Source organism: Amblyomma americanum, chromosome 1 (assembly GCF_052857255.1).
Source record: "Amblyomma americanum isolate KBUSLIRL-KWMA chromosome 1, ASM5285725v1, whole genome shotgun sequence".
Lineage (NCBI taxonomy): Eukaryota > Metazoa > Arthropoda > Arachnida > Ixodida > Ixodidae > Amblyomma > Amblyomma americanum.
The window spans coordinates 488,231,855-488,258,527 of NC_135497.1; the positions used below are offsets into that span (position 1 = coordinate 488,231,855).

Sequence of the window (26,673 nt, forward strand, 5' to 3'; positions counted from 1 at the left end):
CTACTCTCAAGGCCAAATGAAATGGGAAATTGAAGAGATCGTCACGGAACACAGCCCCTGTTCTGCGCTACGCATGCCACATGAGACTGTACCGGCTCTGTCTCTGATTCGCTATTTGCATTTCTACCAGCTGTTCCTTTCGTCACGCTACTCTCAAGGCCAAATGAAATGGGAAATTGAAGAGATCGTCACGGAACACAGCCCCTGTTCTGCGCTACGCATGCCACACGAGACTGTACCGGCTGTGTCTCTGATTCGCCATTTGCATTTCTACCAGCTGTTCCTTTCGTCACGCTACTCTCAAGGCCAAATGAAATGGGAAATTGAAGAGATCGTCACGGAACACAGCCCCTGTTCTGCGCTACGCGTGCCACATGAGACTGTACCGGCTGTGTCTCTGATTCGCCATTTGCATTCCTACCAGCTGTTCCTTTCGTCACGCTACTCTCAAGGCCAAATGAAATGGGAAATTGAAGAGATCGTCACGGAACACAGCCCCTGTTCTGCGCTACGCATGCCACACGAGACTGTACCGGCTGTGTCTCTGATTCGCCATTTGCATTCCTACCAGCTGTTCCTTTCGTCACGCTACTCTCAAGGCCAAATGAAATGGGAAATTGAAGAGATCGTCACGGAACACAGCCCCTGTTCTGCGCTACGCGTGCCACATGAGACTGTACCGGCTGTGTCTCTGATTCGCCATTTCATTCCTACCAGCTGTTCCTTTCGTCACGCTACTCTCAAGGCCAAATGAAATGGGAAATTGAAGAGATCGTCACGGAACACAGCCCCTGTTCTGCGCTACGCGTGCCACATGAGACTGTACCGGCTGTGTCTCTGATTCGCCATTTGCATTCCTACCAGCTGTTCCTTTCGTCACGCTACTCTCAAGGCCAAATGAAATGGGAAATTGAAGAGATCGTCACGGAACACAACCCCTGTTCTGCGCTACGCGTGCCACATGACACTGTACCGGCTGTGTCTCTGATTCGCCATTTGCATTCCTACCAGCTGTTCCTTTCGTCACGCTACTCTCAAGGCCAAATGAAATGGGAAATTGAAGAGATCGTCACGGAACACAGCCCCTGTTCTGCGCTACGCGTGCCACATGAGACTGTACCGGCTGTGTCTCTGATTCGCCATTTGCATTCCTACCAGCTGTTGCTTTCGTTACGATAGTCTCAAGGCCAAATAGAAATGGGAAGTGGGATAGATCGTCACGGAACACGGCCCCTTTTTAGCGCTACGCGTGCCACACGAGACTGTACCTGCTCTGTCTCTGATTCGCTATTTGCATTTCTACCAGCTGTTCCTTTCGTCACGCTACTCTCAAGGCCAAATGAAATGGGAAATTGAAGAGATCGTCACGGAACACAGCCCCTGTTCTGCGCTACGCATGCCACATGAGACTGTACCGGCTCTGTCTCTGATTCGCTATTTGCATTCCTACCAGCTGTTGCTTTCGTTACGATAGTCTCAAGGCCAAATAGAAATGGGAAGTGGGATAGATCGTCACGGAACACGGCCCCTTTTTAGCGCTACGCGTGCCACATGAGACTGTACCTGCTCTGTCTCTGATTCGCTATTTGCATTTCTACCAGCTGTTCCTTTCGTCACGCTACTCTCAAGGCCAAATGAAATGGGAAATTGAAGAGATCGTCACGGAACACAGCCCCTGTTCTGCGCTACGCATGCCACATGAGACTGTACCGGCTCTGTCTCTGATTCGCTATTTGCATTCCTACCAGCTGTTGCTTTCGTTACGATAGTCTCAAGGCCAAATAGAAATGGGAAGTGGGATAGATCGTCACGGAACACGGCCCCTTTTTAGCGCTACGCGTGCCACATGAGACTGTACCTGCTCTGTCTCTGATTCGCTATTTGCATTTCTACCAGCTGTTCCTTTCGTCACGCTACTCTCAAGGCCAAATGAAATGGGAAATTGAAGAGATCGTCACGGAACACAGCCCCTGTTCTGCGCTACGCATGCCACATGAGACTGTACCGGCTCTGTCTCTGATTCGCTATTTGCATTCCTACCAGCTGTTGCTTTCGTTACGATAGTCTCAAGGCCAAATAGAAATGGGAAGTGGGATAGATCGTCACGGAACACGGCCCCTGTTTAGCGCTACGCGTGCCACACGAGACTGTACCTGCTCTGTCTCTGATTCGCTATTTGCATTTCTACCAGCTGTTCCTTTCGTCACGCTACTCTCAAGGCCAAATGAAATGGGAAATTGAAGAGATCGTCACGGAACACAGCCCCTGTTCTGCGCTACGCGTGCCACATGAGACTGTACCGGCTGTGTCTCTGATTCGCCATTTGCATTCCTACCAGCTGTTGCTTTCGTTACGATAGTCTCAAGGCCAAATAGAAATGGGAAGTGGGATAGATCGTCACGGAACACGGCCCCTGTTTAGCGCTACGCGTGCCACATGAGACTGTGCCGGCTGTTTCTGATTCGCCATTTTCCTTCCTACCAGCTGTTGCTTTCGTCAGGCCGGTCTCAAGTCCAAATGAAATGGGAAGTGGAATAGATCGTCACGGAACACGGTCCTGTATAGCGCTTCGCGTGCCATTCAAGTCGCGAAAAGCGAAACTGACACCTCTAGGCAGAACAGAATTGTTTGCATATCTTGAGCATGTTCGCTATTATACGCGGTGTTTCATGATGACAAAGAACCGTTGTGCGTTATTAAGCACGCATGAATTACTGAGCATTTGAAGATTCTGCCAGTTTTATTTATTTCGAATATTGCGTCTGGTAGTTTTAGCAGAAAGTTTAAGGCAGGACTTTTTAGGTACACTAGCGCATCATGTTTGCTGAGTCCTGCTTGTTCCTTTCACTTTAAACACAACCTTAAGAAAACGGTCATGAGAGCGAAGGAGAATATTGACTACTTGAATATGGTCCGACAATACAGACTAACGGGCGAGTTGGCATGAGACAGTGCTGCTAATACAGCACACCTGCACAAGGACGAGTGCCAGGGCTGTGTATTGTCTCATCTTTCCTCGCCCTCATGCAGGTTGGCTGCTTTATCTTTATTTAGTATTGTGGCCTGCTTTGCACTCCCTCTCTTCACAAACTCTTAGTGGCTTCGCAACCTTGCAGTCTTCTGTTGTGCTGCTTCACAATGCACGAACAATAGTGACAATTTAGATCTCAGTTTTCAAGAACCCATGGCGTTGGATCTGAGCCGCCACCGGCTTATGGCAGTAGGGTTTCTTGTAGACTTTGAAAACCTGCTGCTGGAAAAGTAGTTTACCTGTAACGACCATTGTACTTCTAACTTTTGATGTGGTAGAATATTAGTGCATAGACGTACTAAATATTACCTCGAGAGAAAGCCGCATTTCTGGGCGAGTTTCTTTTTGAACACTTCAGCTATCGCGGGCATTAAGGTAAGAGGAGGTTTCTTGTTTGGCTTAAATAGTATTATGCCGAAAGCGTAGATTGTGCCAGAAAATTGGTAGTCGCATCCTCCCTGCGCAGATTAAGTTATTTTAATACAGCATTCTCACTTCAGGAGATTTAACATAGACGAAAGTTTGTTGCTTGGATGCTATTTCAACTTTCACAGCACTCTTCGGAGCTTGTCTCGAGACAAGCCGTACTTTTTTGGCTGAATCAAAGTTTGATGTCTAGCCGTAGTCAAGACAAGTGAGGAACCTTATTTTCCTGTTATTTATGCGCCTCTCCATGTTAGATGAATTGTAGCGCCACCAGCTCTCCCTCTAATAATATTAAGAACTGCAATGATGAGCAGAGGAATTTTCGTCTGCTTTCTGGGCAGACATGACGTTGTCTTTGCCATCCCATCTCTCCTGCCTTTCAACGCTGTATCATCCAAAGCATTCATAAAAAGTACAGCGCTAGAGTAGTCACCAATGTGCTTTGCGATGCCATTTATTTATGTTTGCTAAAACGCCCATTACATATTTGCTAATTCTTTTCTCACTGAAATACCTTCTGCTTCCCAAGTAGGCGGCATACAGGAATTTCCTATGTGGACAGCATCCGCAGCCATTCAGAACAGAGCGAAAAAATTAGAGCGGCACATGTTCTTCTTGTACCAACAGCACACAAGGGTAGATTCCAAGGACTGCGCTAAAGAAACAGGGTCGAGGAACGTACATCGAAAAGAGACGGGCGCCTAGCTATGAACTAACTGCAGCTGTAACGAGCTAGCGCTAATCAATGTACTATTTGAGCATAAGGGTAACCGCAGCAGAGCTTCATACAAACCTTTGCGCGCAATGCGTTCTCAGTGTCGAATGTGGATGTCTTTCTTGCGTTCTTGTCATAGGACTGGGCAGAGAGGAGGGTGTTGTCATAAACTAGTCTGGAACCTAGCCCACGCGGATGGTATGGTGAACATACCTGCAGAAAGTGATCAAAGAACAACGTGTGATATTCATAATTGCTCAGAACGTATTCAAAAGCATACAGGCAACGCAATTTGCCGGCGACGTGTTTAAAGAATATGCGACACCAATGAATCTGTCTAAACAAACACTGAGGCCAAAATAAAGTCGGCCTCTAATGACCGCGCACCACGTTTTAATCGTAGAAAGACCGCTTTAACCGAAAACGGAACTTTTATAAAGCAGAGCAGTACGAACACGAAATAAAGGCGTCGCCACCATCGGCCAACTTCGCAAGTAAAATGGGTGCCTCTACACTGGACGCGGGTCCCTCAGGCTATGGAACAGTGGCATTCACTTCAATACTGTGACAGCCAGTACTTTTCCGTGGAGATGTCACGAGTTTGAAAAGACGGGCGGCAAGATTTTAAGGCCCAATTTTCTAGGATGCGTATTCCGCTGCCTCATAGTCGAGAGCATGCCTGTAAATAGTCACAGATTGAGTTTTTGTACAGAATAATAATTGCATAAGTTGTAATCAGTGCTCCTTCTTATTTTCTAGTGAAGCTGAATAATGCCTGCCTGTTTAACACGACCAGCAACATCGCTAAAGCTTTCGCATGCTAGGCTGACCCAATCTAGTACCGGGGACTGAGCTGCCGAGCATGCGCTGCCGCTTGGACAAATGCACCGCTTCGTTACCGGAGACACCTAGCGGTCCGAGAAGGGAATCTCCATTGCGCACGCGGAAAGGGCCATGTCTGGAAACATCTGCTGTTTCTCTGTTATGTTTGTGCGGGAAGCAGCCCACACGACGTGTCGACACTCTGGTGTGCTTTCCGGCGATGACATTTGCTGCTGCGAGATACGTGCGCACTGCTTCGCGTATCGAGCCGAAGGAGTGAAACGCCGTTCAAGGGTGGTTCTCGGACGGCCACCGTTTCTTGCAGAAATAGACACGGTGATAAAAAATTATATCAAAGGAGTAATTACGCACTGGCATTCACCCAAGAGCAGCCATAAAGATAGAAAGGAAAGCTAGACAGCTTTCTCAGAAACTTCGTACTCGTCGGGGTTCGAACCCGATACCACCGCCTTACCGGAGCAGTCGCTCTACCAACTGGGCTAACCGAGACGACAAGCTTATGGTAGGGCGAGGGCGAATTGATCATTAACTCGAAGTGGGAACACAGTTCCTAAAATATGTAGGAGAAGATCCAAGGTGAAGTGGACTTGTATCAAAGTGTAAGTTTTCTGTGGATGTCCATGGCTTTGTGCGAACTATTCGTCTTTTTGCTGACGTTCCAGCGCCGAGTAGCGGCGATTTCACTGTTAATCCCCGTCGGTTGGTCGGCAAGAAGCGTGCAGGGCGAGACAAGCGGGCGTTGAGCGGCGAGGGCAAAGGCCGAGCTAGAGGGACGAAGGGCTGACGTTTTCCCGGAACCACACCGAGGTCCCCCTTTTGTGGCGACATTGCAGCTGCGCGTGCAGACACGAGCAGTGACTCAGTCGAAGCCGCCATACGCCGGCCGCCCCCCTCGCCCGTCTAGGTTTGAGGGGTCATCCCCGTCGGGCGAGGCAGGTCTGGACACTCGCTCTTGACTGACAACAATTAAGCGTAGCGTACGGTCAGCGCAGACGTGGCTGGCAGATCCGGGGCTGAGCCGCGGCAGCGCCATGGAACGAGGACGGGACATACCACGGCTCCCAAGAAGCGGGCCGGGTTAACGAAACGTAGATCTACAAGGGGGATGCTGACACTCTTTCTAAGCCAGCAACGACAAGTTTGCGCCGCTTTCCAGATTTTGTCGGGACGCCTGTCAATAGTCGTCACGAAGACGAGTAGTTTGTTACTCGCGGCGGCAGTGGCTAGGTTGAGATCAATAATTGGCGTAAAGATGGGAGCCGCCAGGACCACGGGTTCCGAGGGAGCCGGCAACCCGTGAGAATGTCTTAAAAGTATTTTCTTATGTTAATCTTTCTACTTTGCAAGAGAAAGAGTTTGAGTAATACTGTAGAAGTATGGCGCATGGCACGTAAACCTAGTGAGCCAATCATTTCGAGGACCCATTCCCGGAATTACATTTTCTTATAGCAATTTTGATGCTCTTTTCGTGCTGTGTATTTTAGGGAGAAGGTTTGAACCTTGCAGAAACTGGAAGGCGTGCCATGCAGTTTGAAAACCAATCATGTGTTGGTTTGTTGTGATTGGATGATGCAAGGGGTGGGCCAGGCTTCTAGGCCTTTAAAACCGGGCTCAGGAGCGTGGAAAGTTGTTCTGAGCTATATTTAGATCCCTTGCGTCTTCAGCGATGCCAAGGAGGGAAGATTCTCTCTTAGCCAGTTTCATGCAATCATGCTCGGCGTTCATTCTGTTGTAATTAAGTTAATTCCTGTATAAAGTTTCAGTTTGACTTCCTTCACTGAAGTGTGGCCTGCTCTCCTAAGTTATACCGTCTCGGACGGTGGGGCATCTGTGCTGGAGCCCGAACAACGAACCTTAACTGGCGTAGTCGGCAAGGATTCTTTCGTTATCAGGAGATAGCAGAGGATGAAGAAGCGATGTTCTGGCAGCAGGCCAAGTATCGGTGACTAAGGAGGACCAGGAGCTGAAGGCAGGATTCGGCAGCTTCCAAGGGATCTAGGAGAAAAAAATTCCAAGGGTGCAGCAGCAACGCAAAGCTGCAGACGGTCGGGAGAAGCTGCGTGGTGAGGAAGCGGGCAGTAACAGAAGGGCAGCGGCAGCGACGAAAGTCGGACGCCAGCAAACTGCATCTCTTCAGAGGGAGTGCAGCGGCGTGTCACAAGAACCGGCGGTGGTCCCCAGCATACTCATCTACAAAGAGGCTGGTGACAGGAGACGGGAAGTGCGATGGCAACGGCCATGAAAACCAACGCATGTGGCAGGTGAGTCTGCTCGGTCTGACTTCTCTTTGCCACTGTTCGTGTGCCCGAGCTAGGCGACGCGTGTCGCAATGGAGAGCTGGGCATGGAGGAGGGAGCTCGGCAGTGGCAAATAGCTAGATTACGAGGAGACGCCGGCGCTCAAAAAGTTAGAGCGGTTAATGGGTGAAGCGCATCACAGGTGGACCAAGGCTCAACAGGCGCAGAAAAAGCCAGATCTTCAGGAGAGGTTGAGGCTCAAAAAAGGGGGAAATGGCAGCACGCATGTGGGTCGAGGGCCTGCTCGAGGAGCTTAAGCGGGCAGCGGGGCCATTTCCGCCTGCGGGTGCAACAGCACCGGGCACGCACGTAGAAGGTCAGCCTCTTATGCCGGATGAAAAAAATGACATCTGCGGATCGAGTGCAGATAAAGATGACAGCGATGATTTAGCGACTGACAGGCCAAATGACGGCAGCCCTTGCGCGTCGGAGAGTTGCAGTCCCGTAGAATGCACCGGTAGCGCAAATATCTGGACGATCTAGCGCAGCGAGTTGAGACAAGCAACCCTGGCGTTCATCACGGAGACTGAAGAAAGTGAGGGCGCAAGACCGGTAGCTGGTGAGGTTAGCTATGTACCTCAGATGCCCTTGGCGGGCGGTGGACAATATTAACAGCTGTGTTCTAAAGGGCATGCCGACGCTGAACGAGAAGTCCCTGAGAAGAAAGAGGGGTGTGAAGTTTCTTTTGACGCGGGGCCAAACGGATGGCTCAGTCGAGCTAAACGACAGCGAAAACGAACGGCGATGCCCTTGCGAACGTAATGAGTCTGAGGCAGAGGCGCTCGAGAGGAGACCGGACATCGTCGAGGTTCTCGGGTGGGTCAGGACTGAGGACTCAAATGTTGCGGCCGACTCGTCAAGCGAGATACCTCGGCTCTCTGAGGTGGCCGCATGCAGGGAAATAAATGGTAGAACCAATCGAAACAGAAAGGGCATGTGAACCGCCAGAGAATGGTCAGGGGTCAGCTGCGAGAATGAGGTAGAAACCAACGAATGCAGGGTCCTAAAGAAAGCGGAAGCTTTCACCCGAGAGCATAATGACTCACTCGACGGGTGCCACACTGTTAACGTGAACGGCAGCAGAATGGCCTTGCAGCAGCCGGACAACGACGTAGAGATAGCCCTTCTGCTAGTAAGTCAAACCGTTCATGAATGAAGCGATTCCTCAACGCCGACAACTGTTTCCGTCTAGCGGCGGAGGAACCTATCTCAGTCTGGCAGGAGAGGAAGGTGAGCGGAGAGAGCGGAGTGGCGAAAAGACAGGCATGCGAATCTTGCCGAGCTAAAGCATGCAACTGCGTGAAGCCGGAAGCAAGGTGCGATGCTTGGAGATGCAGGACCGGACGGGTTAGTCACGGTAGGCGCGACAGGGACTGCGTCGCGGGTCAAAAATGTGCGATGCCGTCATTGCCGGTGGGGATAACATTCCCGGATAAGCCATGGAACAAGGTGTAGCGCATTTCAGCTACATGGATTGGGTATAACCCCAGGGGCTGTTATTCCCGGAGTGTTTGCCACTGCCACTCCCTAGCTCTGCCTCTGTTCAAAAACTAGCTAGGGGGTGGTGTGCCCAGTTGCGGCACAGGCTCGGACACGCACAGGGGCAGAGAGTTGGACGGGGCAGACCACAGGTGCTCCAGAGAGTGCACAAACAGTGTCGCCTCTGCGAACACTGCTCAGTGGAACACTGAACGGACCTGCTGCGTGCCCTGTTGGTTGTCTGCATGCGCGCACCAAATGAGCAGTGCCATGTGTGTGTGTTGATTTCATGTCATATGTAGAGCTGGTTAATATGCGTTTGCAGTGTAGCGATGTGTCCGAAGCAGTGCTTCCACTACTAAGGTCGCCCACAGGGGGGTTTTGTGGTGAAAACGATCCCACTTTAAGAGGCAGCAACGACAGGCTGGCTCCGCTTTCCAGACGTTGTGGGGACGCCTGTCAATAGTCGCCACGAAGACGACGCGGCGTAGCGTGAGCCGCCAGGGTCACGCGTTCTCAGGGAGCCGGCAACCCGTGAGAATGTTTTGGTGTATTTTCATGTTTCTCTTTTTACTTTGTAAGGAAGACAGTTTGAGCAATATTGTGAAAGTAAGGGGCGACGCACGTAAACTTTGTAGGCGAATCATTTCTAGGGTCCATTCCCGGAATTACATTTTCTTATAGCAATTTTGTGTTCGTTCCGTGCTGTGTATTTCAAGGATGGTTTGAACCTTGCCGAAACTGGAAGGCGTGCCACGCAGTTTGGAAACCTTTCATGTGTTTGTTGTGAGTGGATGATGCAAGGGGTGGGGCAGTCTGCTAGGTCTGTTAAACCCGGCCCTGGAGACTGAAAAAATGTCCTGGGCTAAAATTAGACCCGTTGCGTCTTCAGCGATGCCAAGGAGGGAAGATTTTTCCTTAGCCAGTTCCATGTAATCATGCTCGCTGTTTATTCTGTTGTAAAAATGTGAATTGAGTATGAAGTTTCAGTTTGCCTTCCTTCACTCAAGTGTTGCCTGCTCTTGTCAGTTGTACCGTCTCGAACGGTGGGGCACCTGTTGTGGAGCCTGAAGAATGAACCTTAACTCAAGGGATTTATTACTGATTGCCATGCACCCAAGCGCAGTCATACGGCTACCAAAAAAATATGCCGTCGCCAGCACACGTTTTCTGCAAGCACTTGCACGTCATTGGCGCTTTTGTTCACTCTCATCATTATCATGAGCCTGACTGCGAAGAATGTAGAAAAAAGGCTTCTTACATGTCCCCCTAATTAGCCCTGTCCTTTGCCAGCTACTGCCACCGTGTCTCCGCAAACGTCTTAACCTCATTCACCCACCTAACCTTCTGCCGCTCCGTGCTCCGCTTGCCTTCTTTTGGAATCCATTCCGTTACTCCTAAGGACCAGCAGTTATCATGCCCAGCCCAAGCTCGTTTCTCCTGCTTGGTTTCGACTAGAACGTCATTAATCACCGTTTATTCTCTCACCTATACTGCCTGCTTCCTGTCTCTTAACGCTGCACATTTTCCATACCTCACTGCGTTGTACTGATGCTGAACCCTTTTCGTTAGCCTCCACAGTGAATAATGGTAAGTCGCAACTGTTTACACTTTTATCTCGAGGGGTATTAGTAAACTGGCGCTCATGATGAGAGAACCTGCCATATGCGCTCCAGCTAATTTTTTTCTTCAATGTATTTCCCTCTCATGATCACGATAAGCGGCCGCTACCTGTCCTCGGCCATTGGCTAAGCAATTTTCACTTTGCGTAGAAGTTTTCAATCTATAAGAATTAGAAATGGAGACCAAACACAGTCGACAGTAAGGAAAGTAATTGCCGTTTTATCCAGCATCAAGGTCATGCAAAAAACACACATGTAAAAGTGCTACCCATTCAAATGCACAAACTTGTCTTGTAGGTGCATAACCTCATTCCCGCTGCATGCCGGAACCATTAGAATACTGAATAAATCGGTCGTTCACATGTCTCTCCTGATTCCAGGTATGACCTCCACAGATTCAAACGTCCGACCACTGAACTTTTAGCTCTTGTGCTGTTACTTAAGCGCCGGCAGCTCCTGTTAATTAGTTGCCGCTCGTACTTCAAGCCGCGCGTCTTACACCGGCAAGTGTGTGAACGTACTCGACGGATATATTGGAGGCGTATAAAAAGAGTGAGCATGTATTAAGCCCCGATTCTTACAGCCGGCAGTCAATTATTTACGTTTCCAAGGTCCTGTGGAGTCGCCTTTAGTTTGAATTAAAGGTTTGGTTTGGTTTGGTTTAAGAAGGTTTAACGTCCCAAAGCGACTCAGGCTATGAGGGACGCCGTAGTGAAAGGCTCCGGAAATTTCGACTACCTGGGGTTCTTTGACGTGCACGGACATCGCACAGTACAATTGAATTAAAGGAGTTAGCCCTCCGCTGCTATAGCATTTTGTTTCTTCCAAGGATAACTTCTTCATTAAGTTTATTTATGAATGCGATGGCTTTCCGAACTAACGTCACCTCTAAGCCAGCGCTGTGTCTCGTCTATTCGTCTCTCATCATTGAGCTAGTGTGTTGTTTCTTCTAGACCTTGCGCATGAACAGCTACGTTTTTGTCCTCTAAGATTCCTCAACGATGACGGAGCACTTTATTTTTACAACCCTGTGGTAGTGGTTCCCCTCATAACAGAATTTATAGCAAGCAGAATGGTTTAGAAAAATACTGCTGCCGAACACGGGCTTTTGCAAATCAGAACAAACAGAAAAACAATACAGGAACACAGTTTAAATGAGCGGATCATATTGATTTGAAAAAATGTTTGGATTCTGTTAAGCATATTATCTCATCTCAAAAGATGAAACTTTGCAGATGGAATCAATGGAAGATTGAATCAATTTAGCCTTTCATTACATAATTGCGGCATTGTCCTAAATTTACTAAAATTAACACTGCAAGTTGAATGTCGGGAAACGTGAAGCATGGCATGCCCCAAGGTTCGGCACTGGGTCCGCTTCTTCTTAATTGCACAATAACGATTTTGTTCAGATACAATTCGTGCGAGAGCTCGTATTTTGTGCGGAAGAAAAAACGAACCTTTTTCTGAAGAATAATCGCAAAGCATAGAAAGAAAATGTGGCTTAGAATAAACGCTGATCACCTACAATAAAATTAGTTAAAAATAAGTAATTATTATATGAAGCTTCTAACAAAAGAAATAAACATGGCTTTACGTTGGCCTCTAGGACTACTGCTTTTAACGAAAAGAATCAAGACATTATGTTTTCGGAATAAGTTTACAATATCTCGGCTAGAATGCGCCATGTAGAGAAATTAGGACAGCGATCATCATTAAATATAGAAATATTTTATGAGTCCTGTTTAAACTCTTACTGGACCATTCAGTAATTGAATCTTGATTGCAGTATTGCTTGTAGTATGTCTGGTGAACGAGAACTAGCAGAGTCTTTCATCATTATTTATAAATGACAGAAATGATGAATGCAGGAATGAGTGAATGAACCCGCTTTATCGAATAAGAAGTGGGATTCGCGCTATTTTTCCGTCACTGTCTCAAGATTATATGTTTAATTGTCTCCATTTCCGAAAAAATTAATTTGATCACCTAATTTACATCGATATCACAATATACAGGCGTCTTACAGCTTCTGCATGAAGGAAAATAGTGAACATGCGAAAGGTACAGTATAGTCATGAATGCCGAACAACCCTTCAGGGATTTTCTTGCTTGGTGTTAACGATACGGAAGGCATGCTAATGCACTGGCTCATAAGCGTGTCGTCAAAACGGTGAAAAGCGGCAACGTCCCATTAGGAGGTGTCTATAAGCAGGTTCCAATAAAAGCTGACAAACTCTAGGGAGAAGCGTTCAGAAGGCAAAGAGCGATGCCCAGCGTGCGGTTACACGAGCGGGCTGGGATTGAGAATGTGTGGGAGGAGACAACTTTCAAACGCGCTCTCTTCAGGCTGCCTAACCGATTGTCCGACGTAAGATGGATGCTGCAAACGTGAGGTTGCGCAGCGAATGGCTAACGTTTCTGGCGGATGTAACGAGCGAACAATGAATCGCGGCCCCGGCAGCATTCGACCCTGCCCTCACTACCAAGTAGATCAAGGTTGATCTCGTTCTTGATGCGAGCGAAAATGTGATTCGGAGGTGTCTGGTGCGGTGTTTAAATTCATTTCACTAACAGTTTGACCAGATGCCTCAGTTTCCCCGAGTGGAAGGAAAGCGATGTGGACAACAGATTTCTTACGAATTCAAAGCCGTTTTCCAGGGTAGGCTTTCCTGTAACCGTGGTCGTGGCGATAGTTCACTATAGTTCTGCGCGATTCAAAGAAGTGCTCAGAAAAGCAAGCACGTGGCAACTGTCTGTCACTTTACCGCCTATCTCGGTACCTCACACGCGGAAGAAAAACTGAAACAAATACTGCAATCGACCGTAGTGTAGTCATGAGCCTCTAACTGGGGTTTCTTGTCTTTTTTGCTTCATGAGCTTTGATTTTTTTAATCGTGTGTGTATTGTTATAGGTAATCAGCGCAGTGCCTTCACCTCGCCGAAAGTCGGAGGACAGCAGGGCTTCCATAGGCGAAGTGTGCTAGTGGTACGGAGCTCCCATCCGATAACACATGTTAGTCTCCCATATCTGTATTTCATCCCTTGGTAACAGGTCCTGGGGGGCATACTCTTGTCTTATCGCTCACTGCATATTTCAATATTAAATTCACAATCGCGCTTGCTTGTCGGGGCTTTCTCGGTAAATGGAGCGTATAAAGTTACCCACGTTATTGTTTAATTTTTATCATCCACAGCCCTTTAAAGAGACTATGCAAAGACTTCAAAGTCGCTTGTAAATGTTTTCTATGTTTAGAAATGATGCTAATGAGCATTCACACCAAGCATAAGTCTTCGGAACTGAGCCGGCAATTTATTATAAATTAAAAAAAGTGTTTTTTTTTTAATTCGCGGGCCGATTGGTGTGCTCGTAGTGACCGATTTTGTAAATAAAACCGTGGAAGAAAGACGTCCCTGTACCATGACGTCGCCAGGCCACCACACGCTGTCATTCGCTGGAGCCACGGCGGCCACGACGTCACGGGCACACTTCCGGTAGCCGTGAAAATCGTCTGCGCGTGCCGCCGCGCGATCCTCTCGGGCAAGCGCGGGCCAGGGCACTGCCTTCGCGCATATGGTTTCAATTTTACTCTGCCGCCTCCTCCTGTCGGAAGTTCCGGAGCTATTCGCATGGCTCTTCGTGGCCACGCATAGGGCTCGATGCCCATCACGCCGTAAGAGCGAGCAGTCGCACCTCGAGGTCTGTGTTTATTACTGCTAACTACAACAGACGACAAGCAAAGAAACCCGACGCGCGCCGCAATCCAGGAAAACGAAGAGAGACCGGAGAGATGCCGCCACGCCGCCGACGCTGCTGCTGGGGGGATAGGAGCGACAACCGGAAGTTGCAAAGCGAACGTCATCTGATGACGTATTCAAAGGCGGGGCCCAGTCCCAGACCTGTTTTCTTCATTTTTGTCTGGTGCCCCACTTGTACGAGTTGAGGGGGGGAGAGGACGACCGTTATTTTTAATCGTCTATATCTTCATTGTTATTGATGCTAGCTTAAAAATCCTTGCGCTGGGGTGACGAGTCATGAAATGCCTATCTCTCGTCTGCTTTACGTAATCTCAATTAATTTATTGCATAGTCCCTTTAACCACGAGGCAGTCTTTAGGAGAAATTTTTTCAAAATTCTTTAATGGCGCGGCTACACAGGGCTTGAGGAATGACCCACCATGCTTTCGTTTTGTCATGAAGAGTTGTTGACTACGCTTTTGTGGGAAAAAAAGTACTCAAGGTGGACAGCAAAAAAAGGAGCCGGTGGTAATGTATATTACTTTGTTTTTCACGGCCGAGTGTTGGAACGTGCAACGCGTCGCATTGTTTCGTTGGTCTGAAACCATTTCCAAGTGATAAATTATTCCACTACCGAATTGATCGCACTGAAAACAAATAGAAGAATGTGTCGCTCCTGAATGAAAATTCCTCGAATTTGCATACAAGGTCCCTTGTCCGTGATATCAATGTAGGCGGCTTGATATATCGGTGTTGATCTATGCCTCGTTGAGAATGGTGGCTACTATGAAAGAACTTAAGGCAAATATTTCCGCGATCTTATTACTCAGGTGAGACAGGTACCTGTTCAACATTATAAATATTATGCGCCTGTCCTAACTACCTGATACATGCCGGAGAGCCTTATTATGAACTTTTTCCAGAATACCGGTATGTTACGTTGTGTTTGAGTGCCAGCAAATGCAGGCATATTCAAGCAATGATCGTACTTGTGTAACATATAACTTTTCTTTTGAGTCATGCGAGAAGCGCTTCAAATTGTGCCTTCGGAAACCGACAATCGATGTTGCTTTTTACCAATACAATTTACATGTCTTATTCTGCTTAAGTATGCGGTGAGAAATACACCTATATGTAAACTCTGTGGTTTCATCTAGAGCAATACTGTTTACAGTGTGTTCATAAGGATATTTTTTAAAAATTTAGTGCCATTCATCAGCGTGTACACCAAGCCGCTGAAGTATTTAAATCGGTTTGCAAAAGTACAAAATCGCTTTGATCATTGCTAATTTTGTACACAGTAGAAGCATGCGCAAACATGCGCAACGATGAATGTGTACAAGATGTGATGTGATTACTGTAAAATAAAATGAGAAGGGGACCCAGCACGGAGCCTTATGGCACGCCAGAAGTAAGTAGAATATATCTGCGCAAAGTACAGTTGAACAGAGCACGCCATTGTCTTAGACCTATAATCTCAAATTCAAGTTACTAGATCTTCGGCTAAACTTAAGTCCTGTGGTTTTAATGCAAGAAGATCCTGTGACTCTGCAACGAACGCCGTGTGAAAGCCTAGGAATGCACAATTCGTTACTGACTGCCTGTGGATTGCAATTGTTACATCCCTAGAAATTCAACAGGTGAGTAGAGCAGGAACTGTATATCGAGAGCCGTGCTACGTTATGTATTACGAGGCGATTCATTATTCGGCTGTGTAATGCATACTCTATAATTTTACATGTAATATTAGTCATTTAATCAGCCCGCTGTGTTGAAACTAATTTCGGGGGCCATTTTAAGCGTTCGAGCAAAACGGGCTATTTTTCTGTCTCTGGAGGAAGTTCCGTCATTAAGTGATTTTTCAAACAAACGTACGCAGTACATTCCCAGCGCGCCTCAGCAGATCGAGCATTCCGTGTGCTATATGAGAAGTGTGGACAAAAAAAAACTACTAAATAATTGTGCTTTTTTAATTTTCATCTGAAAAACATGAAAATATCCAGCAGAGAAACTTTCACCTTATAAAATCTATCTGAGCGCGGAGACATCTTGAGTGTCCCACACTTATTGCCTACAATTGATGAGGTGGCGGCAGGTTTACTTACGTGCTGGGCAGTCAAAATGCGTGATCTGTTACACGGGTTGAAGAATGCAAAGGTGCCGATGCGGTCGGGGTTTTTTGCCTGTCCGGGCGCCTGGCGACGTATTCGCGAGCGAGCAGGGTCAGCGACAGCACGAGTGCTGGGTGCCGCGGCACGCGTTCGATGTGCTGTAGCAGTTCGATGGCTGCCCCCTGCGCGACAGCCGAGCAGAGCCAATGCAACACATCAGGGGCCACGTATATGGCAGCTGTATATTGTTTTTTGCAGAGACAATAGATTATGAGGAGAAAGGCCAGAGGTGAAAAGCGCACTGTGGGCGTGAGAACTGCTTGAGTATCCTGTGCGTTTTGTAGCGTCGGCTTCAGTGGCAACTTGCATGAAAATACTATAGAATAAAGAGTTTATGCCGCACTAATACCTTGTCGGAAAACGTTCACCATGGTTGAGATTATCGTAGCTGCTTACAATTTTGGGCGTCGGTTCCTCCTCTGCAAAGTGAACTGAGTTTAACGTGCTCACTGTGGCTTTCCGCAAAGAGTGCTACTATGGGCAATAGCCTTTTCACAACGGCAACCTTCTTAATGCCGTAAGCCTGAAATGATGGCGAGGTTTCGCCAGCTTCGCGCTTACATTTCCCCAAACAGCCATAACATAACGATAAAGCGTTCATGCACTCCTGCGCCTACTTCAAACGCTTACGTCAAAAGTGCGCCCAGTTTTTCACAATGCGCGCCTCCAGAAGCCCGCCGACAGTATCCAGACAAACACGACCTCACCGCCGTGGCAGTTACTAGATTATTTATTTATTTATTTATTTACCATACTGCCAGTCCCATCAGGGACCATAGCAGGTGGGCGAACAAAAATGACAAACATGATAAAAATTTGAGCCGTGCACTTTGGAATACAAATCAAACACACGTGAACAGAAAGGAACAAGAAAAATACAAGAAAAGGTAAACATTAGCAAGGAAAAAGGAAAATACATGTCTAGGAGTCGGGTACAGCATTGCCATAAGGAATTCAATTAGAGCACATGGGAACACAGCAGCGGAAAAAATAAGACTTTCTTCACAATTAATTAACAATCTAATGAAGTGATGAGAGGCGGTTGAGTATGTCAGAGAAACTGCTTTATTCGTTAATTGATAATGATTCTATCCGTGACGTGAACTGAGATAATGTGGTTGCAGTTATGATTGAGGGATCAAGGCGATTCCATTCTCTGATCACGAGGGGAAAGTACGAATACATGAACGTGTCGCTATGGCATGAGTATTCTGTTATCGCGGCTGCGTGTTTATGCCTCGACGGGCGTGATTGCGAGAAAGATATGTATTTTGATACGTCTATCTTGTAGTAGTTGTGCATCAGGTGAAATAAAAATTTTAGTCGTGCTTGTTGCGCTCTTGATGATAGCGTCTCTAAACCCGAAATAGCCGCGAGGTTAGTTGGTGAATCTGTGCGCTTATATTTGTTGTGTATAAACCGCAATGCTTTACGCTGTACTTTTTCTAGTTTTGTTACATTAGTCACTGAATGGGGAAACCAAACTGTGTTAGCGTATTCTAAAACTGGTCGAACGAAAGTAGTATATGCGAGAAGCTTTGTCGATGTGGGTGCAAGGCGCAGACATCTTCGAAGAAAAAATAGTTTGCGTAATGCTTTCGAGGTTATGCTAGCAATGTGCGCGTCCCATCTGAGGTCAGAAGTTAGTGTGATGCCTAAGTACTTATGCTGGTGAACTTTCGTCAGTATTCTGCCATTAACAAAGTACGGAAAATCATAAGGTTGCCTTTTTCTTGTTACCGTCATGCAAACAGATTTAGTCGTGTTTACCGTCATTTGCCATGTTTTGCACCATTCGGTTATTTTGTTCAATGAATCGCTGAGTGAAATGTGGTCTTCGTAGCTGTTAATTGTTTTATAGATAATGCAGTCATCGGCGAAGAGTTTGATGTTAGAATCGATATTGTTGGTTATGTCGTTGATGAAAATTAAAAATAACAGTGGCCCCAACACGGATCCTTGAGGTACACCTGATATGACGGGTACTGTCGCCGATTCCATGTTCTGAAAAAGTACGAATTGTGTCCGGTTTGATAAGTAATCTGAAATCCAATCTAAAATTTCCCCATCCCCGATGGCACCCCGTAACTTTGCTATTAATTTGTTGTGGCAGACGCGATCGAATGCTTTAGAAAAGTCCAATAATATAATGTCAGTCTGGCTACAGTTATTGATGGCGAATGCAAGGTCATGCACAACCTCTGTAAGCTGTGTGACGGTTGATAGCCCATGACGGAATCCATGTTGGTTTGGAGATAACAGATTGTGTGTATCAAGGAAGTTTGTTAGGTGTTGAAGGATGATATGCTCGAGCATCTTGCAAGCCGTGCTGGTGAGAGATATTGGTCTATAGTTCGATGGTAATGTGGTGTCTCCTGTTTTGTGTACTGGTATAATCTTTGCCTTCTTCCAGTCGTCCGGTAAAGTTGATGACTCGAGAGATTTACGAAATATTAGACCCAAGTATCTGCTGCACCATTCTGCGTATCGTTTCAAGAAATCGTTTGGGATATTGTCTGGTCCGGGTGATTTTTTAGGGTCAAGCGTGAGTAATAGATTAAAAATGCCGGCATCTGATATGATTAAAGGGTCAATGCGTGATGTTTGATTGCCGTAAAAGTCCGGGAGATTATCGTCATCTTTTGTGAAACTTGAGTGAAAAAACGTGTTGTACGCATTAGCATTGTTAGCTCTATCTTCTGGAGACAAGTCGGATAACGGGTTCTTAGTTGGACGGAAATGGTTCCAAAATCTACGCGGGTTGTTTGTCAGAAAGTTAGGCAGTGTTACATTAAAGTAGTTTTTCTTGGCCCGTTTGCCTATCTCTCTGAACTTCGCGATTGCGCACGCTAGTTTTGTAGTTTTAGAAGGACATGAACCATGATTTTTGAAAGAAATACGCAACGTTTTCACATGACGTTTAGCGTGGATAACATCCCTTGTTACCCATGGACTGTTTCTTTGTGTACGCTTAGTTTTTAGTGGAACATGATTAGTTATGCAGTGTGCAACCATAGTCTTAAAATGAAGCCAAACCCTGTTAATATTGATTGAGGGGTCGGAGACCATTTCACTGAATGCTTCAAATTCATGTGCAAGGTAGGTTAATATGCTGGCATTATCAGCCTTATCGAAGTTCAGTGTTGTCTTTACATCGGATCGTTTTTGTATTGAGCAGTCTGGAGGTAACAAACATAATGGTATTTTGTGATCAGAGATGCCTTCGATGATTTCTGTCTGCGCTCGGTGTACTGGAAAGTGATCACTGATTTGTATAAGATCGAGTATATTGTTTGCTGATCCTTGCTTGCGCGTTGGTTCTAGGATAATTTGGTGGAGATTAAAGGAGAGCATTAAGTCAAAAAGAGCTTCTGAAGATGATGATGTGTGTTGCATAGTTATCCAGTCCACGTCCGGAAGGTTAAAGTCACCCATGAGATAGATTCTAGTGCTGCAAGCATATTGTTGAAGGAAGTCATGAATGACAGAAATGCACTCATCTCCTGAAGAGGGACTCCTATACAAACAGCCTACACAGACAGTAGTATTGTTGCAGAGAAGTCTGCAGAATACGCTTTCAGCACCCGACACATCTGGGAGCATAACAAACGGCAGGGTTTTTTTTATCAAGAGAGCCACACCACCGCCACGGGAGTCTCGGTCTTTCCGAATGACTGAGTAGTTGGGTGGTGCGATTTCATGACTCGAAATTTCTGGTGAAAGCCAAGTCTCCGTGACGGCGACAATATCAGGTTCCCGATCAATTAATAAGTTTTCTAAAGATTCTACTTTGTTTACTATGCTCCTTGCGTTTACATTTATGATGGTCAGTGCTTTAATCGTGCTCTTCCCCGTGTCGTTGGTGGGCTCCTTTTTTCGACTGTCTCCTCCTGCTCTTAGTTTTTTTTCAGCGGAACTTTGTCGTTCGTTTCATGATCCCAAACAAAGGCGCAGCTGTTTATAAATAATTTGTCGAAGGCAAGCGAAACTTTGTCCCCTTCTTGTCGATTTTCTTTGGCACTGTTCCACAGTTTTTTTCTGATTTCTCGAATTCTCGGAGAGAAATCTTCCCCAATGGCATATTTCGTGTCTTTAAGTTTAAAACCTTGCTTCAGTATGGCTGACTTGTTACGGGGATCCAGGAGTTTAAAAATTACCGGTCTATTCTTATTAGCCTGCGGCCTGCCTAACCGGTGAATACGTTCAAAGGCAACTGGATCGAGCTTTAGGGTATCTTGAATGATACTTTTGTTGACAGCCTGCTCCAGAGTTTCGGTTGATTCTTCTTCATCTTCTGGTAGTCCATAAACAATTAAGTTTCATCTCCTGCTTCTGTTCTCAAGATCATCTATCTTTTTTTCCAGTGATTCAATTACGTGATTCATGCGAGAAATCTCAGTTTGACAAGACTGCACTTTAGTTTCTAGAAGTGTTATGGCATCTTACTTGTTTTTTATGTCTGTCAGCCGTTTTTCCTTTATTTCTTTAATATCTTCCGCAATATCCTTCAGTTGTTTAGCGATTTGTGCCATTTCAGTGCCGGGATTTGTTTCGACGTCCCCTGATAACAGGAGGAGTTTGCACAGGAATACAGCAACATCAAACACTTCAAGACACAGCTGCGGGCACGGCAGCACTACCAAGAAACGGTCGCTAGAGCGGAAGCATTTGCCAAAACGCCTGCTCACCTGCACAATGAAGACGAAAGGATTAGCGCACCGCATGCTAGTAGTGCCGCCGAGCCCACTGCCGATGCAATTCCTGGGAAGGGTATATGTAGCCCATTCATGTGGTGGCGCTCCCAGCAGATCATGCGTAGAAAGGTGCTCGCACGTTGCTGCTCCCGGATAATGTGGTCGAAGAAATTCCGCTGACGTCAGGGAATCGCACGCATAGAAACGAGTTCCGTTCACCGGCGAGGTCACCCAGGCTATCTCGGTAGGTTCGATGCCGCTGGCAGTACCGTGAAGAATCAGTCCAAGGGCGAGCTGCACAATGAAGACGAAAGGATTAGCGCACCGCATGCTAGTAGAGTCACAATATAAAATATAAATAGAGGGCCATTCCTCTTCTTTATAAGGTTAATGACTTTCGAAATAGTCTGTCTCAATGTTGAGAGAAGCTGTGGTAATGCCGGTTACCTCTCCGCAGTCATGCGTGGAAAAGGTGACGCAGCGTCTACAGTGGCGGCGCAGCAACGGGGAAAAGTTGTTTTTCTGTGCACCTTGTTGCAGTTTCTTTAGTTTTAGCATTAGCTACAGTCCAGTTCTGTAATTACCCACAAACGTTCTATCTTCCACCTTGCGTCGGCGTGAAATAAATATGGCAATGAAAAATCGGCGTTCCATCACCGTGAAGTAGGCATGAATGTATTAGTTTCACAATTAACATTCCAAATGTGACAATACGTTCGTTAGGCTGAGATCATGCTGCTGGATATATTTCGGTACTCTTTTGCACTTCTGGGGCAAGATGTGAATAGTGTTTAGGCTACGTCAATAGAAATACGATTGGTAAAGACTGACTGCTACCTGACTAGAGCCAATTTTGATTTGTGAGATTGCTGGTAGGTATGCCGGAGGTTTGCTCGCTTCTTAACAGTGTTAACACATTTCACTTGTAAAGCTGACCTATGTTTCAACATTACGCACAACAGCGGCACGTAGTACAACGCGAATTTGATAAACTCAACTGAGCTCAAGTCCAAGCTCTTTTCCAGATTACTGCCCTTTACAGCCATTTCTTAAAGTTCAGATTTATCTCAGAAAATAAATTTGGTTTATGGTTTGTAGGGGTTTAACGTTCAAAAGCGACTAAGGCCATGACGGACGCTGCAGTTAAAAGCTCCAGATATTTCAACCACCTATGGTTCTTTAACGTGCACTGACATCGCACAGTACACCGGCCTCTAGAATTTCGCCTCCGTTGAAATTCTACCACCGTCGCCGAGACCGAACCCGTTTCTTTCGGGTCGGCCGCCGAGTTCCATATCCACTGAGCCACCGCGGCGGCGCACAAGACAACTTTGCCTGGGGCATACACTTTAATCACAAAATAAAGAATTTGCAGCGTCATAGGTAAATTGCCCTAACCAAACCAATATCCAATCTATGTCTATACTGGCTTACAGATGTAATTTTATTTTTTGAGGTACATGAACCATCCGAAACCTTAACTAGCGGTGAATCGCGAACGGTTTTGCATTCCCAAATATAATGCCACGGCGATAAATAGTGTTGTTTTTATTTTGTGTCCATGCAGCGCTCTGACACATAAGCAAGGAAGCGTACTGTCTTTGTCAAAACAATTATTTACAATTTAGTCCTGTTTGCAAAAGCGTTATATGTGCGATAGCAGTTGCGCCCCTCTGAAACCCTTTCAGACTTCAAAGAACTCTGCTGACATCCAGGGTATGAGCATGTCTTTTGAAACCAAGTATGAAAGGTAGGAAATGTTGCTTAGCATTTACCGCTTCATGTTTACCCAAATGGATTGGTAGTCTATGGTTTTAAGCGGCAAAGACTTGAGAATAGGTTATGTCTTCATCGGAACAATAAAAAATCGGCCCCTTGATCCAGTACTGAAGACAGTTGCACGAGAGTCGGTGTTGTATGGACGGGATTCGGGGGGAGATAAGCCGTCCCAAAAACGAATTTAACGGGAGGAAATTTGTAGCTTTAGGAAGATATTCATTACAATTACTCGAAGAGATAAATGAATTTTTTGTTGTCTCAAGGACAAGTTGGAAATCATCGACACCGCAAAACCATTTACATAACTCACTTCGGGAAAGTTTGTCTCTAACACGCAAACATGTTCGCAGTCCCCAGGTTTGCTCGCAATTATGCCAGAGTCGGCCACAAAGAGAACACGTATGGCCAAATGGATTTCCTGGAAATTCCGCTTGAGGATACTTATCGCAGCGACAAGCTGCTGCTGTCGATCGTACACTTTCCCAATACGTTTAGCTGCTTGTTCAGTTCAAGTTTATTGGCATCTATACATGTAAAGATGGCGCAAGTGCAGATAAAAAGCCAAATCAATTTGTATTGACGGGGTCTGTATCCTCTATAAAAACGGCAAAATACACAATAAAGAGAACACAAAGATGCAATAATCAATAAACGAAAAAAAGAAACGAAAAAATCATTGGTGAACATTCTGTGATGACCCCCATAATGCGCAGGTCCACACGGGACGGAGAGGCAAAGAGACACCGTATGGCTCAGTTTAAACAAACAGGTATATTCAATAATTACACATGATTAAGATTATACATCAGAGGCTGGGGCGTCCGAGCTTACGTGCCGACGACTTCATGGGGGCGATGGAGTGGCTCCGGAGTTGGGCTCGAGCGGTTGCTGGCAGAAGCTGCACGCCGTCGGGCTTCGGCGCTGAAGGCCCTCTTCGCGAACGATGTTGTCCTGAGCGTGTATGCAGTAGAATTTCAATAGTCGTCCGTTTCTTCGAGGATGGTTCACAAACCCTTCCTCTAGTGTCGTTCGGCTTGGAAGATGAACAGGAGGCGAGCTTGTAGATGATGACAGCAGAGCATAATTTTACAACATACATATACAGAGAGTTAAACTGGAAAAAGCAGAACTGAATTTACACAAGAACAAACTTGGCACTACTTTACTCATCGACCGGGCAGGTTAGTGCCTAAGTAGCATCACATTACATGCTAAGCATGGAGCCCCAGCTCAGACTGGACTGCATCCGTTTACATGCGCTTTTAAGCACTTGATTAACAAAGGACTAAGGGCGGTCATTTTCAGTGGCCCGCCCAAAGCATCAATTCTCCAATCAAAATTAACATGCGAGATGGGGACAACCCCTTGGGTTGGGCTTAGCCTCGAACCCAGAGTCTTGTTAACAACACAAACTAAATAAACAAAAACGCCACAACTCTCTCTCAAGTGAGAGTATCCACAGGCTCTCCCTTCGGAGCTAATCCTTGCCCCATGCATACATACCGCCACACACCATCGGTCCGCGTCGCCCGTCAGCAACAGAGGAGGGGGCGAAAGGGCCCACGATGCTGCCGGGCTACCGACGGCGGGACACAGCTAATAAGCATGAAGGGGTTCGTCTGTCGCTCCGGGAAACCAGATTAAGGGTCGCCCCTGTCTTCCCACATTCTTGGCGAGTCTTGCCTGTCCGCCATGACAGGTGTCCGTCACGGCCCTCCTGGGAATGCGCTTTTGTTCACTAGCGCCTGTCTTCCCACATTCTTGGCGAGTACTGCCCGTTCGCCATGACAGGTGTCCGTCACGGCCCTCCTGGAAATGCGCTTTTGTTCACGAGGCACGGCGGGAAGCTGTGGGTGCCTTCCCGGCGATAGCCCACGTCGTAAGGGGGGGGGGGGGAGGGGGTCCGTGCGTCAAGCGACAATTTTCGTTCCCCGTATGTACTCGGGGGCTCTCGGTTTCCGCGTGTGCCGGCGTCCTGCTTTCTGCAAAGGTATGCAGCTGGAAAAGAGGGGCGGCCTTAAGCCCCAACTCGATGCACACACAAGGAATGTACCTCGTAGCACACAAGGAATGTCACACTCGCTCACCCTCCAGAAGAATGTTCTCCGAACATTTGAGTCCCTGCAGCTCCCCTTGTCTTTCTGAATCGCCTCGCACAGTGCGTCCGACAAAACACTTTTCGCTGCACTCAACACCACTGCACAACACCATATGCCTCCGCTGTCATAACTGGCGTCTCCAGGGGCAGCACTGATCTTCTTTTACAGATAAACATGAAACTCAGCACCCAAGCCTCTCCTTTCTAGTCCAAACTGGACGAAATAAATTTACCACAGTTATAAAGGAGCTCCCACTTCTAGCACGATCACGGCACAGACAAAAATATAGATAACGAAAGGAAGTAGGGCAGGTTCTGCATGCGCTCCGCATGCTCTCCTGTGAAGGTGTTAATGACAGAAAGGTTTAACTACCAACTCCGATAACTTAACACATAAGCACATAGCAATGTTATGAGCTGTGGCATTACACAATTCTAACCAGTTCAAAACTCCGCTCTGTTTACGCCATTAGTCCGACTTAGCTTTCCGATTTCGCAGCGGATATCGGCCTTCATGAGTCATACTAAGTAAGTCTGTGCCCCTTTGTCTCCTTTGGGACTCGCGAGGGCTCGTGGCAGGAGCCTCTCCTGGCGTTATCTGCGCGGCAACCTCGCGCACTTCTTCTTCTAGCAATGCATGAAGTAAATCCGGTGGCATTCTGGCCGTCACCTCTGGCGCCTGCCGAACAAATGCAGGAGAGGGCGTTTCTTGCGAACTATCTGCGCGCTCCGCTTCACTTCTGTCCCCATCAAAATCCGCGCTTTCCCTTTCCTCATTTCGTGAATACTGAACCGGTGCCGACTTGAGGCGATTTCCGTGTATCCTTATCAAGCGCCGGTTCACGTCTCGGACTCTGAAGGTTACCGGAGAAAGCTTCTCGACAACCTCGCACGGTCCTCTCCACTTCGTCTGGAACTTACGAGCTAGCCCAATCTGCCTTTGGCAGTTTTCAATGTACACGCTGTCCCCCACATTAAACGGCGCGTCTCTAGCACTGCGATCGTGCACCTCCTTCCTGCGCTTCGCCGCTTTCTTTAAGGCCTCCTTTGCGATGTCCCTCGCCACTTGCAAGCGCGATTCTAGCTCCACCTTATAGTCGTCCAGTGAAGCGTATGGGACACGACGGGGGTCCTCTGGCACTTCACTAGGCTGGTCCGGGTCTCGGCCGTAGAGAAGAAAGAATGGCGATTCGCCCGTGCTCTCGTGTGCTGCGGAATTGTAGGCAAACATTGCATACGGGAGCCACAAGTCCCAGTCCCGCTGGTCGCGCGAAACAAAATGCGACAGGAGCCCAGCCACGGTTTGGTTCAGTCGCTCCACTGCGCCGTTGCAAGCCGGATGGTACGGTGTTGTCTGCTTCTTAGCGATCTTAAGCAGCTCGCAAACTCTCCTCATTAGCTGCGACACGAAGTTCGTTCCCCGATCTGTCAAGAGTTGCCTCGGGGGTCCATGTCGGAGCACGATCTGTTCGACAAATGCTCTTGCAACCGTGTCTGCCTTCTGATCTGGGAATGCTACCGCTTCCGCGTATTTTGAAAGGTGATCGACAAATACTAAAATGTACTTGTTTCCGGAAGTGGTCGTGGGCAATGGGCCCATTATGCCCATACCTGTCCGCTCGAAGGGAGCCGAAACCTCAGAGAACGGCTGAATTGGAGCTGGTCTTCGTCCCTTGGGTGTTTTTCTTTCGAGACAGGAATGACACTTCGCACAGTAGTCTCTAACATCCTGTCGCATGCCACTCCAAAAGTACAAACGCTCCACACGCCTGCGTGTCTT

General features: G+C 47.1%; 1 protein-coding gene across 1 annotated transcript in view; it reads right to left on the reverse strand.

Moving 5' to 3' along the window:
* Window positions 1–26,673, reverse strand: part of LOC144127504 (uncharacterized) — a 173,881-nt gene that overhangs the window by 82,821 nt on the left and 64,387 nt on the right. Inside the window, exons 8-10 of the mRNA XM_077660499.1 lie at window positions 21,011–21,310; window positions 16,257–16,444; window positions 4,251–4,385 (exon numbers count right to left, since the gene is read on the reverse strand). Coding sequence (XP_077516625.1) covers window positions 16,268–16,444; window positions 21,011–21,310 — 477 coding nt within the window. The 3' untranslated portion in view covers window positions 4,251–4,385; window positions 16,257–16,267. The remainder of the gene's footprint in view (window positions 1–4,250; window positions 4,386–16,256; window positions 16,445–21,010; window positions 21,311–26,673) is intronic.